The following is a 16,910-nucleotide window of genomic DNA, read 5'->3' on the forward strand; positions in this document are numbered from 1 at the left end:
CCAATAGGGCCGTTGCTCACTGTCCTTGGAACAGATGGATTAGATGGCATGTGTAAAACGGGTTAAGTAAAAAATGGGCTAAGATTGCTAAATCTACGTGTGGTTCACACAACATAGATGTAAATCCCAAATTCACATCCAATGTATTGATTTACAGAGCCAATATCTCAATAGCTGTGACATCGCACCACTTGTTGATTTTACAAATTGAAGTCCAGGGTGGGGTAGTCACGGCGACATAAAATGTTCTATATGATTGCGCATGTCACCAATACTGGTGTCTCCCTCTAGTGGCCAAGCACAATCTGAACCGTATAATACTCCATATGCCCACTGCAAAGTATTTTAGTTTTCTTTGCTTTCAAATTTGCAAGCATGAAGTTCACGAGCATGAATTCATGCTCAAACGTATCAACTGCATCTTCAGGTACTTTAGAAGCAATTAAGCAACAGCAAAGATACTCTAGAAGTAATTAAGCAATGACAAAGGTACTATGCAGATAAATGCAGCCATCTGCCACAGAACTAAAGACAAAAGAGTTTCATGCCTCACTAGACAAGAAAAAAAGTCTTTTCAAGAATCAGTTATTTTGGAACACTTTGGAAGTGTTATTCCCTAAACCACAAATCCTTTAATTCACCTTAGAGTCTGTGACTTTGGCTAGATAAACACCACACGGCCAGTTCAGCTGTTCCACTTTTATTGCCAGAAACAAGCTCTTCTGGTAAACACAGCAAGAGAAATAGTCTAAAACCAATTCAACACAGATTAGAGTAGCAGTGTCAAGGACAGACAAGAATTTGTGCTGTTACAGTTATCTAGCAGTTACATGCTTGATAAAGCCGCTGTGATGAATCACTGTTCGATAGAGGTGGTGATACAGTGGGCTGAGCTGGACCACTGGTTTCAGTCCGTACTGTTCGGTCCCAGCTCACACCAACCTTCTTTTATCAAATGGATCATCCGCACTGAGGTTGATGCAGAGTGAGCATTACCAAAAGCAAGGCTCAAATTGTTTGCCTTACCAGCTGTCAAGAGATTTTACTCATCAAATGCTGAGAAAGTATTTCAGCCAGACTTGATAGACACATACGGAGATTTGCATAAACTCAGAACACAGTCGCACAGTGCTACACGTCAATGATTGCTAGTTTTGCTTTATATATATATCGACAGTCAGCCACAACATTAAAACCACTGACAGATGCAGTGAATAACAATAATTATCTCGTTACAACGGCACCTGTCAAGTGGTGGGAGATATTAGGCAGCAAGTGAACAGTTGGTTCTTGATGAAGTTTGTGTGTTAGAAGCAGGGGAAATGGTTAAGAATGAGGATCTCAGCAACTTTGACAGGGGTCTAAATGACAGGGTCAGAGCATTCAAAAGATGGCAGGTCTTGTAGGCGCTGGTTAGTGCCTACTGCAATTGGGCCAAAGAAGGACAGAGAGTGAATTAGTGAACCAGTGAATTAGTGAACCTGTGAATTGTCAGCAGGGTCATGGGCACCCAAAGCTCACTGATGAGGGTTAGCCTGTCTGATCCCGTCCCACAGAGGAGTTACTGTAGTACAAACTGCTGGAAAAGAAAGGTATCACAGCAGACAGCTTGCTGTGTATGGAGCTGCGTAGCCATAGACTGGTCAGAGTCTCCATCCACAGCCTTGTCCACCACCACCACCGAAAGTGTCTTTAATGGGCATCAGACCTGGACCATGGAGCAACAGAAGTAGGTGGCCTGGTCTAATGGCATTTTCTTTAACATCATGTGGACAGCTGGGTGCCTGTGATTGCTTACTTGCCAACGAGATGGTGCCAGGATGGCACCTGGGGAAAAGGTAAGCTGGTGGAGGCAGGAAAATGTTTTCCTGGAAAACCTTGGGTATGGGTTTTCATGTGGATGTTACTTTGACGTAACTTCATGAACATTTCGACAGACCAAGTACACCACTTCATGGCAGTGGTATTCCCTAACGGCAGTGGCCTCATTCAGTGCAACCTTTTTTTGCAAAAATGGTTCAGGAACGGTTGGAGGAACATGACAAAAAGTTCAAGGTGTTGACCTGGCCTCCAGATCTCCTAGATCTCACTCTAAAGCAGCATCTTTAGATACCACAGGACACCTTCATAGGTCTTGGGATTTCAGCGCTCATTGGCTTAGAGCACAAACGGCAGCACAAACGGGACCTACACAATATTAGGCAGAGGGTTTTAATGTTGTGGTAGATCCGTGTGTGTATAATACTTTAATACAGCTAATACTGTATGGACGTTTTTGTGCTCATGATTAGCTAGTAGAATGATCAACATGATCAAAGGATCTGCATAAAATATTCCTCAATCAGTCACTAGTAATGCCAGATATGATATAGATATTATACAGGAATTACAGAATATATATTGCAAATTGAGTAGCACTTCCTTTTCTGAGGCATGAATTGTAATCATGTCTCATATTAGGTAAATGCAGGAACCAGTATGAATTAAAATGCTGTGCTGAATTATGAGTGTGTATTTTGTAGTGTAAGACTAAGAAAGCAGTATCACGTTTACATAAACAGCCACTCTAACCAAAATACATTTGCATTTCATTAATTAGCAGTAAAAGAAAATTAGCACATATAATTTCATACAGCTATGCCTAAAAGAACATTATGTTTCTTATGCTGATGCACACCAGTTAACCTGTGCGTTGTTCATCTCCTCTTGACAGTTTTCGGGACATATAGAAATCATGGATATTACAGATGACCAAGTCTTTCAGTACTATCATACAGAAGATTGTTACCTCACAGAGACGCACCCTTAGTGTCCTATGAATGGTCACCGCTGAGCAGCTGGGGGTGGAGCCATGAACTGATGTTTCATTCCTGGGCCAATCACGCTCCTCTACCATAATGACATGACCCTGCTTTTGAATGGCTTGATGATGGGCATGTCGTTAGGATTGTTCGGGTCTGACTGAATGTAGGACTGGGTTGGTTAGTAGAGCATGAAGGGAATAATGCAGTGTGCTTGGAGTCAGTTGTCCCGCTGAGGTTGGACGGTCGTTCTAGCTGGTCTCCAGAAGCACAGCCATCACAGAAACGGCCTGGGAAGACAGCTTGGTGCTGGGATGACTCGAGAGCTTAGCCAGACTGTCCTTCAGCTTCAGAGCTTTCATCTGCTCCTTCAGCACGCCTAACAGAGAGAGAGAGAGAGAGAGAGAGAGAGAAAGAGGGAGAGAGAGAGAGAGAGAGAGAGAGAGAGAGAGAGAGAGAGAAAGAGGGAGCACATGATGATGAACATTATTAGAGTTAGGTTTCAGCTAACAAGGGTCTGCGATTTCATTATGATTTCAGACATTCATGGACTCTTAGGAAAAATAACCTAAGATGTTCTGAAGATCTATTATGAGCAATAATAGTTTTACTCATTTACTGTTATATCCCCATTACCTAGGTACCTTCTTAAAATATGTTCCCCAAAATAACATATGTAGAGGAATATGTGGGAAAGGTCTATAAGAGGAATATGTGGGAAAGGTCTATACCTGTCCAAAGTGACAGATTATTAGTTATATTTTTAAATGGTTTATCTGAGCATAAGATTCTCCAGTTATTAAAAGCATTTCTGGAGAAAGTGTGAATTATTATTTGGCAAGCCATCTAAACTGTGAACATGATGCTGTAACAAGTGTCCCATGTTGGCATTACCACCAGCATTATCCATAACACTCAAAGAGTCTTCTCTTTAGCTTGTGCTACTGAAGTGTGAGCTACTGAAGTGTGTTCTACTGAAGTGTGTGCTACTGAAGTGTGTGCTATTGAAGTGTGAGCTACTGAAGTGTGTGCTACAGAAGTGTGAGCTACTGAAGTGTGTGCTGAAGTGTGTGCTATTGAAGTGTGAGCTACTGAAGTGTGTGCTACAGAAGTGTGAGCTACTGAAGTGTGTGCTGAAGTGTGTGCTACTGAAGTGTGAGCTACTGAAGTGTGTGCTACTGAAGTGTGAGCTACTGAAGTGTGTGCTACTGAAGTGTGAGCTACTGAAGTGTGTGCTACTGAAGTGTGAGCTACTGAAGTGTGTGCTGAAGTGTGAGCTACTGAAGTGTGTGCTACTGAAGTGTGTGCTACTGAAGTGAGCTACTGAAGTGTGTGCTGAAGTGTGAGCTACTGAAGTGTGTTCTACTGAAGTGTGAGCTACTGAAGTGTGTGCTGAAGTGTGTGCTACTGAAGTGTGAGCTACTGAAGTGTGAGCTACTGAAGTTTGTGCTACTGAAGTGTGAGCTACTGAAGTGTGAGCTACTGAAGTGTGTGCTACTGAAGTGTGAGCTACTGAAGTGTGAGCTACTGAAGTGTGTGCTACTGAAGTGTGAGCTACTGAAGTGTGTGCTACTGAAGTGTGAGCTACTGAAGTGTGAGCTACTGACTGGAGTTAGCAAGGCTGCAGATGAGGCCTAAAGTGCTAAACTTGACCTCCACTGCCCCTACAGGGTCGTCCAGCATCTTCTGCAGGGTGGGCAACAGATCAGCGATCTGAAACGGCTCCTGGACTGAATCTGGGTAACACACACACACGGGAGCAGAATCAGTTTGGAGTATAGTGCTTCCAGCGGCCATGAACAGAACCAAACAAGCCTAGATTCAAATCTACTAATGTTTTACACCACAATCAAGTGCTTTGTTATTAAATGATTGCTATAAACATACAACAGCCCATAGCTGCAGTCAATTAAAACAAAAAATAGTGAATCACCAATATTGGCTAAAATATTATGAGATTAAAGACACAACCTTACCAATATCTATTGCAGAGGCAATGGCTAGGGCAATTAAAGCCTCATTTTGCATAATGACATGTTCGCTGGTTGCCATGGAGATGAGGTGTTGAACCCCATCTGCTTTGATAACAGAGCGGATGACTTCCTGTCAGGACAGAAGAGGACACTTCAAAGATACTGGAGCCAGCATCAGCTGGGGATGAGAGGACTATAATGAGCCTTTAAGAATCTCACTCATGAGGGCTTTTGACGCCTTATATTTGTGTGTGTGTGTGTGTGTGTGTGTGTGTGTGTGTGTGTGTGTGTGTGTGTGTGTGTGTGTGTGTGTGTGTGTGTGTGTGTGTGTGTGTGTGTGTGTGTGTTTGAGAGAGAAATAGATGTCTGTGTGTGTTCCTTTTATTGAGGAAGAGGAGTTTATCTAAAAATAACCAATAAGTATCGTTGGTGGTTAGTGACATAGTGATTAATACTGCATGTTTACCAAGCCATCAGAGGACAGCTGTTCATTAGTAAAAGCACCTACCATCTCCTGCACTGACTCTGTGTAGCTGCATGGGACTGGCTGTGAGGGGCTTACGGGGGAGCGACTGTGTCTGATCAGTGCTGCTAAAAGCCGGCGCGCTTCTCCTCTAACACCGGCATGATCCTTGGCTTCACACCACTCCATAACCCGTGCCAGTAAGACCTCGTCTGTTCCCAGGACAGTAGCTGCCTCCTCTGATACACACACACGCACACATATATACATGAATACACATTCAAACACAGGTAAAAGAGAAAGCAAATGAACTTGTGACAATGTAGAGCGATCAACGTACTGAAGAGTTTTTGTCTTCTACTGCATAAGTACTGTACCTTTGTAAAGTACAATAGTCAATTGAGAGCAACTAGTAATTTGTAATGACTAGTATTTTTAGAGTAGATCATTAGAATGTTCTTAGAATTATGTCACTTTTTTTGTTCACCATTGTGAACTGTCTGAAATGGCGCGTCATTTATACAGAATGAACACAGTGCTGTCTGTGGATTGTATTCTCCTCTAGCTCACCTTGTCCATCCACGATCATGCGCAGGGTCCCGAGCAGTTTGAACTGGACAGGGGGCATATCAGAACGCAGGAGGGTCCTGATCCTCATGCTGACACCATCCTCCAGCATGCGCACTTTATTAGACGCTAGGACAGAGCCAGGAGAGACACTTCTCTAAGCCTTCAACATGAGGGAGATTAGAGGAGAACTCGAGAAGAACTCAAATAGCCTTGTTATCAACGAAAAGACAGTTGTCAACTATTGTCCTTAATCATGAATAGTTATGAGTAGAGCAATAGTTCTAAATACAAGTAAACTAATGAGTATATCAATTGGAACCTTAATTAATAGTGAGAATTTAAGGAAATGAGCTAATGGAGGCTGTGGGTGCTACCTGGTATAGCAAGGTTTCGGAGGGCACTCAGGGCTGCGTGTTGCACTGAAACGTCTCCCTCATCCACATGATGTTCCAGCAGATCCAAGAGACGAGGAACAACTCCTAGCTCCATCATCTTTGTGCAGTTACTGTCTGAAAGTGTGAAAACACTCGGAATAAAGGAGCAGCTCGGCAGTTTTGCTGTTGTGTTTGTTGTACTTTTCTCTCACCATTCCTCGCAAAGTTAGCGATGGCCAGTGCTCCGGACAGCTGAAGCTGGGTGTTGGGGGACTGTAGCCAGGACAGAATATCCTGGTACACAGTACCCACACCTTCCCCAAAACACTTCTGCATGGACTCATCTAGAAAACATTCAGTCAGCTAGGTGAAATGTAGCTTCAGTATATCTAACCCTTTTCCTCCTTACTGCAGAATGTAACATAGATTTATTGGTATGCTGTGATGTTTATCATTGCATTTCACTCAATCATTCTGTTTTAAGAAGCAATAATTGGCTACCAGTAAAGGCTACCAGTAATAAATCAGTACAAAACATAGCCAGTGTATACAATGTAATAACAACCTATGTATTAAGGATATGGCTATTGATACAGTGATCTACACTGACAGAAATCCTCAAAATGCACAGCTAGGGTACAGCTACTGTACTGGACACTAAAACAGTAACATCTAAAGTGTATTTTATATCATAGCCTTTAAGCTCTCACCGCCTTGGCCAGCCCATGAGATATAACAGCTGAGCACTCTGAGGTCTGATTCGCTTGATCCTGCTCTGCTAGGTCAGCGTTTGCTTTCTGTTGAGATCAAGCTTTAAGCACAGGTATATAGTGCACCACACTGATGATGTCTGGGCTCTGGACCTAACCGCATGCCAACAGCAGCCGCTGTGCAAGTCAAGTGCACCGTCATTGTGGAGAACGTTGTGAATGCACTGACAGCAGCTCCGTCCTGACAACAGAGATGGTGTTTAGGAACGCTCTAAGGTCAGGTTCCTCAGTACAGCTTGGGGCAGAGGAGGCTCTGCTCCTGGTAAGACTTCCTGTCACTACTACCCTCAGTTCACCACCTCCACGATGTGTCCTGATGACTCTGAAAATGGCCTTTAGCAATGATTTGCTTTGTGCCCCTTTCACTCACAGTGTGAGATGGTTAGCAGAGTTTGAAGCATGCAGCTTCATTGATTCCTCCACCGCTCCTCCACCACACCTTCCTCGTTATTTTCAGTTCTCGCTGTTCACCGTGAGTGTCAGTCTTTCATGGCTGGGCACAGGTTAGCTTCTGCATGCTCTACCTCTCCCAGCAGACTAGTATGTATGACAGGATATCAGAAGGTCCTGTAGTGTTAAGTCTTCTTCAGGACAGCTAGAGTAGGTGCACCTCAGCACAGGATGCAGTTTCTCTTGTTTGTTGACAGTGGCTCAGTACAGACGGTATGGCATCTTGTTTTAGTTCAAACTTGAATAGTAGCACTCATGACCAGTGAGACATATACTAAGAAAGACTCCTAAAACATTTCTATTTAAAAACCGGCGATGGTTTTGTCTGACCAGCAACTTAACCTGGGCTCCAAACTTCTCCTATGTATTCTAACCATTATACTTAGAGAGGGGGGCTGGCCTGCTAGCTACTAGCAGAATCCAAAACAAAAACTCTCCTGAAACAACCTTCTGGTCACACTTTATGCTCCACTCAAATTACAAATTCTAGTGATGTGATCACAGTAGAACTTTCTGACAGTACATACCCCCCAGTAACAGCGTCACGATGAGGTTGGAAGCTATTTTTATACTGCAGAGGTCATGAGGATCAGAGTCACCCTGCAATCCACGAATCATTTCTGCGAGAGCTTCAGGCACCCCTGCCTCCACAAACTGAAGCTTCAGCCCATCTGAGGCACAAACACACATGCACACACATTTAACATACACTTCAGGCAATCAGCAGTTTCCCTTTATTGACTTTATTTTTTACATTTATGTTCAGCTGGCTTTTGTGTTTGCATGTCTAAAGGTGGCCGTGAAGCTCGGGGCACTTGTTGAGCACGTCTCACCACTCTCTCCCAGATTCCCCAGCACCTCCAGGATAAGATGGCGTCTCTCTGCATCCGGGGCCCGCTTTAGCTGGGCTGTCAGGACATTGGCCACCCCCACCTCTGCCAAAGCTTCTCGCGCTGCATCTGAACACATGCAGAAGTTCATTCCTCTTGGGCTCCAACTGTGACATCACATCCATTAAGTTCCTCAAGGTTCTCCAGCACAGTGGAGCAACCATCAGGGGCTGCATGCCACACACGTGAGACACTTGGGAGAGAACCAGTTTCCACCAGCCCGGCCTGATCTTTGAAAGACACAAAGAGTGGCTGAGGATCAGGTTTGCTAGGGGAAAACTAGGTCTCTCCCAAGCGTGCCTGGTTTCTTATAGAAGATGCGAAAAGGTAGCAGTGCTCTCACCCATATCAGCAAGGTTACACAGAGCCAGCAGGCAGACGTTGACCAGTGGGTCATTCTCTGGGTACTGCTGCATTATGTCCACCAGCCTGGGGATAACACCGCTCTTCACCAACTGAATCTGCTGCACAGCTGAGAGAGAGAGAGAGAGAGGGAGAGGGAGAGGGAGACAGAGAGAACAAAAGGTTAAGAGGTTTAAGAAATTAGAAAAGCACAATAATAAAAAAGGTGCTTGTGTGGAGGGAGAAATGAGAAGAGGAAGCATGAGGTGGAGGGCGAATGAGAAGCAGCGAATGAACGCCAGAGGTCCTGAGACAAGGTGAGACGAGGTGAGACGAGGCGAGACGAGGGGATGAATGGCATCTGCAGCTCCACATGCGATCGCATGTCTCTCCCTTTGGTGAATGCAGCCCTTTGTACTTTCCCAAACAAAAGCCCATTAGGTGAAGAACAGCCCTGCTCACTGTTGTCGAAGCAGATGCGTCCGACGGCCCGGCCCGTGTGCAGCAGCAGGTCCTGGTCCGAGCCGTTCAGCAGAGGCACCAGTGCAGAGACCAGGCCTGCCTCGATACACTGATCCCTCACAGCGGCTGAGGCGAGAACACACCAGCGTTAGTCATCCGGGAGGACTCCCCGCTAACACCTATAGGGGATGAGCCCTTAAAGCCTTATTTTAAAAAAACAAAACATTTACACAAACAAATTTTTAAAGTATTTATTTTTTAGTTTTTGTTTGTTTGTTTTAGAAGTTTCACGAAACAGAAATACACTGAGTGTTTTGAAACCCTGGTTTTATGAGCATAGGACCTTCCTGAATCAAACATGTGTGTTAGAGACTGTGTCTTGTTAACCCAGAACGGTTGTCGTTACCCTCTCTGGCCATCTCCGCCACCAGCAGCGTCACCTGGGAGGTGAGAGGGCTCTTGTTCCTCAGTGTCTGGGCCAGCATGGGCAGGATCCCACTGGAGGCTATCTGCTCTGCAGTGCCCCTTTCTGGGGAGAGAGGCGAGCGTTTGACTGTAAGAGCGGTTTGTACAAGCATTGGGTCCTAGACGGAGGTGCAGCTAGGCTTAGGTGTCCAGTGGAGAGAGACTATACAAGAGCCAAAGGCTCTGTGTGTGAGCTTGGGTGCTCCGCATGCCTGTTCCTGCCAAATCAAATCAATATTCCAACTTCTCCCAAACTTCTCTCTGCTTTCATCACGCTGTGTCTTTCGTGTCCGTGTGTCTCCTGGCTGTGCTCCTCTGACTCCTAGCCCGTAACCTTCTTGCTGTGGGGTCCGTTCTCACAGGAGAATTACAGGAGAATCTCCCAGAACCCGGAGTCAAGTGGGATCTCTCGTTAGAGCGTGCTGTGTGTTGAAGAAACTTCGAACAGCCGAGGAGGCAGGACTGGCTGTCAGAGCAGGCAGTGCTGCCATGGCAACCCCTACGTTGTGTTCGTGTGAGGGAGTCTGGTTTTGCCAATTTTAGAAGGATTCACCCACTAAAATCATTAACAGTCTGACAGGCGGTAACATCTGCTTCAAAATCATTTGTGCTGGGACAGAGGGCACAGAGAGAGGGAGGTGGAGGAAAGTGTTTACGGATGAGAGTAACCAAACTTGTCACTCACGCTATCTCTCTCAATATGTCTCTGTCTTTCTCTTTCCACTCTCTTCCTCTCTGTCTGTCTCTCTCTTTTATGACTCTCCTGTCTCCTCTCTGTCTCTCTATTGCTCTCATTTTCTCTCTGTCTGACAGACATTGCAGATCCACTGATGAAAATGTCATATTCATATATGTAATACTGGATGGATGGATGGATGGATGGATGGATGGATGGATAAATATGAATATGAAATATGAATACTTACTCTTCTCTAGTAGGAGGTTCAGAATGGTGTCCACATGAGGCTTCAACTCCTCATCTATAAGTTCTGTACTAATACTAATAGCTTTAAGAGCTTCAGCCAGAGAGTCTGAAACATTTAGAAACATTCCTCCTTAATGCAATACAACTGCATGCAATTCACTTACACTGTGGAAAAGATTACAATAATAATTATAATATAATAATAATTTCTCAAGTAACAGTGTTGCGTGTTTAGTGACATGGTTGACATGGTATATCTAAGAACTCTGTAAATATCACACATGTAGTGTACTTTGAAGCGTTATTGTGAACATTGAGAGTCTAACATCTATCATCCCCATAACCACATTCCATTTCATATTCTTTGTCTATCAGTTATTTCCACCATCTTCCTATCTGCAGGGCATGGAGGATGAACTAATTAAGTTTTTAAATACATATTCTAGGCATGTTTGCTTATTCCTTTTTTGCTAATGCCAATCTAGCATGTAAAACAAAGCCTGATCCAAAAGGAAAGACAAGAGGGAGAGAGGGAGGGAGGGAGGGAGGGAGAGAGGGAGTAATCACCCTGATAATCCCTTGTAAGAAGAGTGAAAATAGATACAGATAAAGGCTGTTAGGTTACAGTGAAATGATCAACTCGAGCTCCTACTGTATCATTACATGTCCACACCTAGACATGAACATTTCTCTATTCACTGATCTTCATCTTCTCCCCATTAAGAACCGAGTTAGAGAATAAACGTGAGTGGCAGCCGCCCCCCCCAGGGTCCTCATTACTGCAGGCAGCCTGGTTCCCAGCATGGCCTACTTCAAACACCCACACACTGGGGCTAACTCACTCTTCACCCTGGGGAGCCCAGACTTCCACCACACCCACTCTGGGGAGCGCCACAACGTGCAGCCCACACCCGAGTGTGACCTTTGGAGGTACGTTCAGAAGGGAGAGCAAGGGCGGTGTGTGTAGAAACCTCGGAGCCCCCCCCCCCCACACACACACACACACACACACCGCCACCCCCTGCCCGAGGGGCACATGACACAGATCACATTAGGACACATCGTTCTACTATGGAGAAGATCTGAGAGGAGTGCAGAGAAAAGAGGCTTAGGTACTCACCCACATCAGCCATGGTTGCTGGTAGGCTAGTCTTCCTCAGTGTCTCCCCGTGTCTGTCTCTATCTCTGTCTTTGCAGCTGTGCGTGGTCTGTGTGTGTGTGTGTGTGTGTGTGTGTGTGTGTGGTTTGTCTGTATGTGTGTGTGTGTGTGTGTGTGTGTGTGTGTGTGTGTGTGTAAAGAGCGGGCGCCCTCCTGCAGGAAGGAGAGAAGACTCCAGCCTTGAGAATGTCTCCAGTCAGCCCAGCTACCTGCCTCTGGTCCCCTTCACAGATCCTTCTTGCTGATGCATGCGCACTCCTCTCTCTCTCTCTCTCTCTCTCTCTCTCTCTCTCTCTCTCTCTCTCTCTCTCTCTCTCTCTCTCTCGCCCTCCCTTCCTTCCACAATTTCACACCAATTTCATTCACTGTTTCTCTCCTACATAAAAACCCACTCTCTCATTCTCTCTCTCGCTCTCTCTCTCTCTTTTCCTCAGGCTGGCACTCCCTCGCTCGCCCCCTCTCTTCCCTCTCCGTAGCCTCCACCTCCCTCACACACTGCTCATAAGACTCTAAATGCTCCACCATGAACCCCCAGATGACCCAGGAGCTGAACCCCAGCCTTCGCATCAGAGGTCCTGATTGCACTATTGACGCCCCTGAAGAACGATTGCTGTACTTCCTGCTGTCATAATGCTGCCATCGTGAGACTATGACTATCACTATAATATGAGCGACGGTAAACCTCCAGACATTGATTAGTTACAACAAATTGGAGCAAAAATGAATCACAAAGTAAATGAATATTTTAAAAGTGTATTCTTTTTTTGACATAAGTAAATGGGAAGTCGTTTACTCCAGTCTACGTTTCAACAGTAGAGTTCAAATAGAAGTAAAATCTGCCATGGTAAGACCAACTAAGTGTATGATCATGTTTCTTTGCTACCTCAAGCCAAGCAAAAACTCTCATATGCAGTAGCAGTGAACAGTTTAGAAAGTTATGCATTCATTAAGACCACCAACAGTGTGATCTGAATGGTGGTTCTTTTTGTCGATTATGTACAGACAATAATTATACATTATTGTATAATGGTGAGGATCCTTTTGCGGTCCTAGTTATATGACCACTAGATGGCAGCAAAATGTAGTAGACCTAATGAAAGAAATTAAAGAGATAAAATAAGGATAAGGAAGGGTGGTAGTTATAGGTATAGGTAGCCCTATACCTGCAACTAACCAATCACAGACCCCTACCCGTAATACTACAGCCCTACACCTGCAACTAACTGCATGTGATGTGTGTGTGTATGTGTGTGTGTGTGTGTGTGTGTGTGTGTGTGTGTGTGTGTGTGTTCCTCTCTGTCAAACGCTGTATATGTAGAGAGAAAGATGCATCAGAAAATTGCAACAAAGAATTGCTACATTCTAACAGCAGGTGGCAGTGTGTGGTTAGCCATATTTTTTTGTGTGACATATCCTCAGTGCATTCAAATAAAATGTTTACATTTAGCTTCATAAGAAGTTACCAAATCTTGTGTGTCACTTTAACCGTGTATGTTTATCTATTGGCAATTATTATCTGATAATAGATATTTCTAACATTCTGCATTAAGAATGAAAAGACAAAAGAATAAGGAAAGAGCACTACCACATCATAACATTATATAATAAAGTGACATTGTGTGTGTGTGTGTGTGTGTGTGTGTGTGTGTGTGTGTGTGTGTGTGTGTGTGTGTGTGTGTATGTGTGTGTGTGTGTGTGTGTGTGTGTGTGTGTGTGTGCAGTGATCGTCATATGCCCCTTACTCAGGGCTTTCTCTGCTCCTGTTTTGGATATTTCCTGGGTTTATAAGCCATGCAGTCAATTACTGGTTCTATGAAATATAAGCAGACTTATCTTTTAAATTGAATTTAGTAAGCATTAAGATGTATAATCTTTAAATGCATCGGAAATGGATGGATGTTCCTCTTTAAAACATACTGACACCAAATACTTGTGAAAGCAAATAACTCACTCAGTGACCAGACTAAACTCAATTTAAATGTCATGGGATGCATGGCAGAAGCCATCACCAAATATATATATATTATATATAGATAACATGAAAAAAGCAATGAAAGCCATGCAGTTCTTTAAAGGACAAAAAGGTGAGTTGATTCCTCCCTGAAATGCACAGGCCTGAAATGTCCAGACAGACTTCATTAGCTAATGGATTCATCCTGCATTAATCAATTCACAGCTGCAGACAGCGTTCCTCAGGCCTAGACAGTTCACCCCTCCTTCTTCTCTTTCTTCTGCCTCTCTTCACCATCTCCACAGGGCAAACACTCAATTTTCTTTCTCTTTAAACTTTGACATTGTGTGATGACGTCAGTCCACTGTACCGGTGGGAAATTAAATACATGGAAAGATCTAATCTGATTTATGATGTTCACACTGCAAGGGGACACTGTCATGCTGTCAGACGCTGAGGAGAGGAGAGAGCTAGAGAGAAACACACATACAACCACACGAAGAGGACGTTTAAGGCAGTCACACAGAACTGTTTTGTCCAGTGTCCGAGGATCCAAAAAACCTAATGTATTAGAACATGCATCAGTTCAGACCAATGTCAAGCAACCCAAGAGATTGTGAACACTACATTAGACCACATGGTGCATACAGGGAATTCCACATGGATTTAGAAGAACTTCACACACTTTTTGCTATTGTTGCTTTGGTTCTGAATTCCATGACTTAAACACAATGAATTTAAAATGAATTTAACAAAGATTCTATTATAAGAAAACGATAATGACCTTTTTAAGGCACTGCTTCCAAGCTTTGTGAGTGTATGCATATGTATGTATATTTATATGCAATATGTGCAGTGCATGCAGTTTAAGTTTTTTTAGGTTTAGGTTTCACTTAGCTGTCACTGGTTATGTTGAGAATCTTGATTAGGGACCAAATAAAAGCAGAGAAGATTTTTGTATATTTTTTATTATGCGTGTGTGCACATGTGACTGTGCCTGTGTATGTGTGTATGATGTGAAGCCACATCCCTCTGGGAGCCATTTTGTACTTGACAGCTGGTATGATGGAGCTCTATAAGAAGTCAGGAGATTGAGAGAGACACAGAGGTCTGCCTGCCCAGACTCTTCTGTCAGCTGGAAAGAGCCCCACACTCCATTATTCATTAAACATTTAGGGGCCTGCGCCGGCCCTGCGGGTCCCCAGGGGCTCTCTACACCACTCACACTGACGTGCTGTCACAATCAAGTCCAAATTCCATGCTGAATATTTATATATCACTTTTGAAAGTCTGATTAGCAGTCTTTTCAAATTCAAAGTATTTTTGAATTAGCAGAAAGAAGGTAAGGTAATAAAAACCTTTGGACTTGCCAATGCATTTTAGAGTGTCATTAAGATGTATCTGAAATAAACCTGGGCTGATAATGTTGCAGAAAACAGGCTGCATTGATGGTGGCATAATAGTGATAACAGCTTTTAGATCAGATTACTGATTACTGACCAGCAAAACACAATTTCAATATAAACTATTTTTTAAATAAATCTAAATAATAATTTATAATAATCATTATTATATTATAATTTATAATGCTAATAATTGGTTTGTGGACATATTTAACCCTTACTGTCCTGGTCCCTGTAGTTCTCATTTTAATTCATGTGTGCCAGACATCATATATCATCACCTTTACAAACCACCCTTTTATATTTATAGACACTTTAACAAGCCACTCCGCTTACAGCATCATTCCTTACCTCTCAGTTTGAGTTGCCTTAGATACGTTGGGTACCACAGCACACATGTGAAATCAGTTTCCCCAGTTCATGACCATATAGCAATGGAGACGTGCACACACAGCTTATAACTATCTGAAAGCAGATATCAGTGTGTTGTTGTCATTCCATAGCTGGCGGGAACAGGCCACAGGTGTCATCCTATCTGCCAAGTGCCCCCCCCCCCCCACCACCACCACCACCACCATCTTCATCGCCCTTCTCACCAGTCATTGTACAGAGAATGTACAGCACACAAACTGCTACTGCCACTTTCTCAATAGATGATCCATTCTACTTCACTGCATCAGTCATTGCAAGTATTATTCAGGTGGTATAGGTTTTCATGACAGTTATGGAGGTGGGGGTGGGGTTGGAGATCTATGATGATTACACATGGCTAGTTTGTCCTAAGGAAACAGAGCAAAAACATGAGCTCTTTTTATTGGTTGAAGGAGCTGCACATTCTTCAGGGTCTGTTTACAAAGCTGTAAGGAAGGCCCCGGGCCACTTTAAACAACAGCAGGTCTGCACTGCATTCACCTTCATTGTGCCTGCTGTGTTGTGTGGGGTATGTGGGTTATTGAATTAAACTAGTGGCGGTCGACATTATTAGCACCCTTGAATTTTGAGTACACCGTGTAAAATCCTAGAATATATTGAAATAGCTTGGGTCTCCCATATGTTTGATACAGAAAATCACATGACACAAAATAATAATGAAATATCATGCCCTGGCCAGTACCCACTCAGTCGTCACATAAGACACACACACACACACACACACACACACACACACACACACATAACACACACACCAGTCATGTACACACATACCAGTCACATTCACTTCAATGGTCCCAATCACCCACTTATTTAATTTTCACTCATACTTGTTCCTCACTTGTTTCCCTTACTTAAACCCCACAGGTACCTGTGTTCAGCACTTCTAACTGTAGGTCCCCAGCATAACACTTTGCTGGTTCTCTGCTTCTGTTGCTATGAAATCTATTTTCTCATTGTTTGCATCCTGCGAATTAAACACTTGGCTTCATGATGTCAAATAAAACAAATGGCGAAACAAAATCTAAATAAGACTTTACCTGAATGAGCAGCTAATGGTTTAAAAACAATTAGGAGGACTCAAAATCCAGAGAATGCACACTTTGAAATTAGACTTAAAAACATCAAGTATGGATTACCACTGAGTTGATTTGTCTGTTAAATTTAACATCACTTTAACTATTCTGTCCATGTCAATGTCAAGACATGACCATTGACACCTTTTGTTCTGTTTGAAACAATGGACAAAATCGGACTACCCTGTGATTAAATAGAGATTAGACTCACATACAAACCATGGCAGTGATCATATTGCTTAATTTTACTCTGTGAATGGTGGTAGCTTTGTTGCTAAAAAAAAAAAAAAAAAAAAAAACCAAAAAACCTTTTAATTCCAAGTTTTATTGTTCTATTCCCTCTTCCTTGTTCACATTGGCAAAGACAAGAGACAGATGTTCCCAAGTAATTTGGTACAAGTTGG

General features: G+C 43.5%; 1 protein-coding gene across 4 annotated transcripts; it reads right to left on the reverse strand.

The window, feature by feature from the left end:
* Nucleotides 1–690: 690 nt before the first annotated feature.
* Nucleotides 691–12,044, reverse strand: LOC143476947 (rap1 GTPase-GDP dissociation stimulator 1-B). 4 transcript variants are annotated; one of them, XM_076975366.1, is made up of 14 exons: nucleotides 11,606–12,044; nucleotides 10,487–10,591; nucleotides 9,502–9,624; nucleotides 9,096–9,221; nucleotides 8,635–8,763; nucleotides 8,235–8,354; nucleotides 7,929–8,072; nucleotides 6,394–6,525; nucleotides 6,182–6,316; nucleotides 5,808–5,933; nucleotides 5,337–5,476; nucleotides 4,778–4,904; nucleotides 4,409–4,537; nucleotides 691–3,180 (listed from the first exon to the last, which is right to left on the reverse strand). In XM_076975366.1, the coding sequence occupies exons 1-14, from the start codon at nucleotides 11,616–11,618 to the stop codon at nucleotides 3,053–3,055; spliced, it is 1,677 nt and encodes a 558-aa protein (XP_076831481.1). In that variant the 5' UTR covers nucleotides 11,619–12,044; the 3' UTR covers nucleotides 691–3,052. The 4 variants fall into 4 exon arrangements, with proteins under 4 accessions (XP_076831481.1, XP_076831482.1, XP_076831480.1 ...); XM_076975367.1 differs by having other exon boundaries at nucleotides 4,455–4,537; nucleotides 8,235–8,360; XM_076975365.1 differs by having other exon boundaries at nucleotides 8,235–8,360; nucleotides 11,606–12,043.
* Between the last annotated feature and the right edge of the window lie 4,866 nt (nucleotides 12,045–16,910).

The sequence above is a fragment of the Brachyhypopomus gauderio genome, chromosome 15, assembly GCF_052324685.1.
Source record: "Brachyhypopomus gauderio isolate BG-103 chromosome 15, BGAUD_0.2, whole genome shotgun sequence".
In the NCBI taxonomy this organism is placed as follows: domain Eukaryota; kingdom Metazoa; phylum Chordata; class Actinopteri; order Gymnotiformes; family Hypopomidae; genus Brachyhypopomus; species Brachyhypopomus gauderio.

What these genes read in the sequence shown, in the direction of transcription:
- LOC143476947 (XM_076975365.1), bottom strand. An exon ending in ACGCATCTGCTTCGACAACA is followed by an intron (nt 8,764 to 9,095) that starts GTGAGCAGGGCT and finishes TCTCTCTCTCAG; the next exon opens with CTGTGCAGCAGATTCAGTTG. An exon ending in CCGAAACCTTGCTATACCAG is followed by an intron (nt 5,934 to 6,181) that starts GTAGCACCCACA and finishes GCTCTGTCCTAG; the next exon opens with CGTCTAATAAAGTGCGCATG.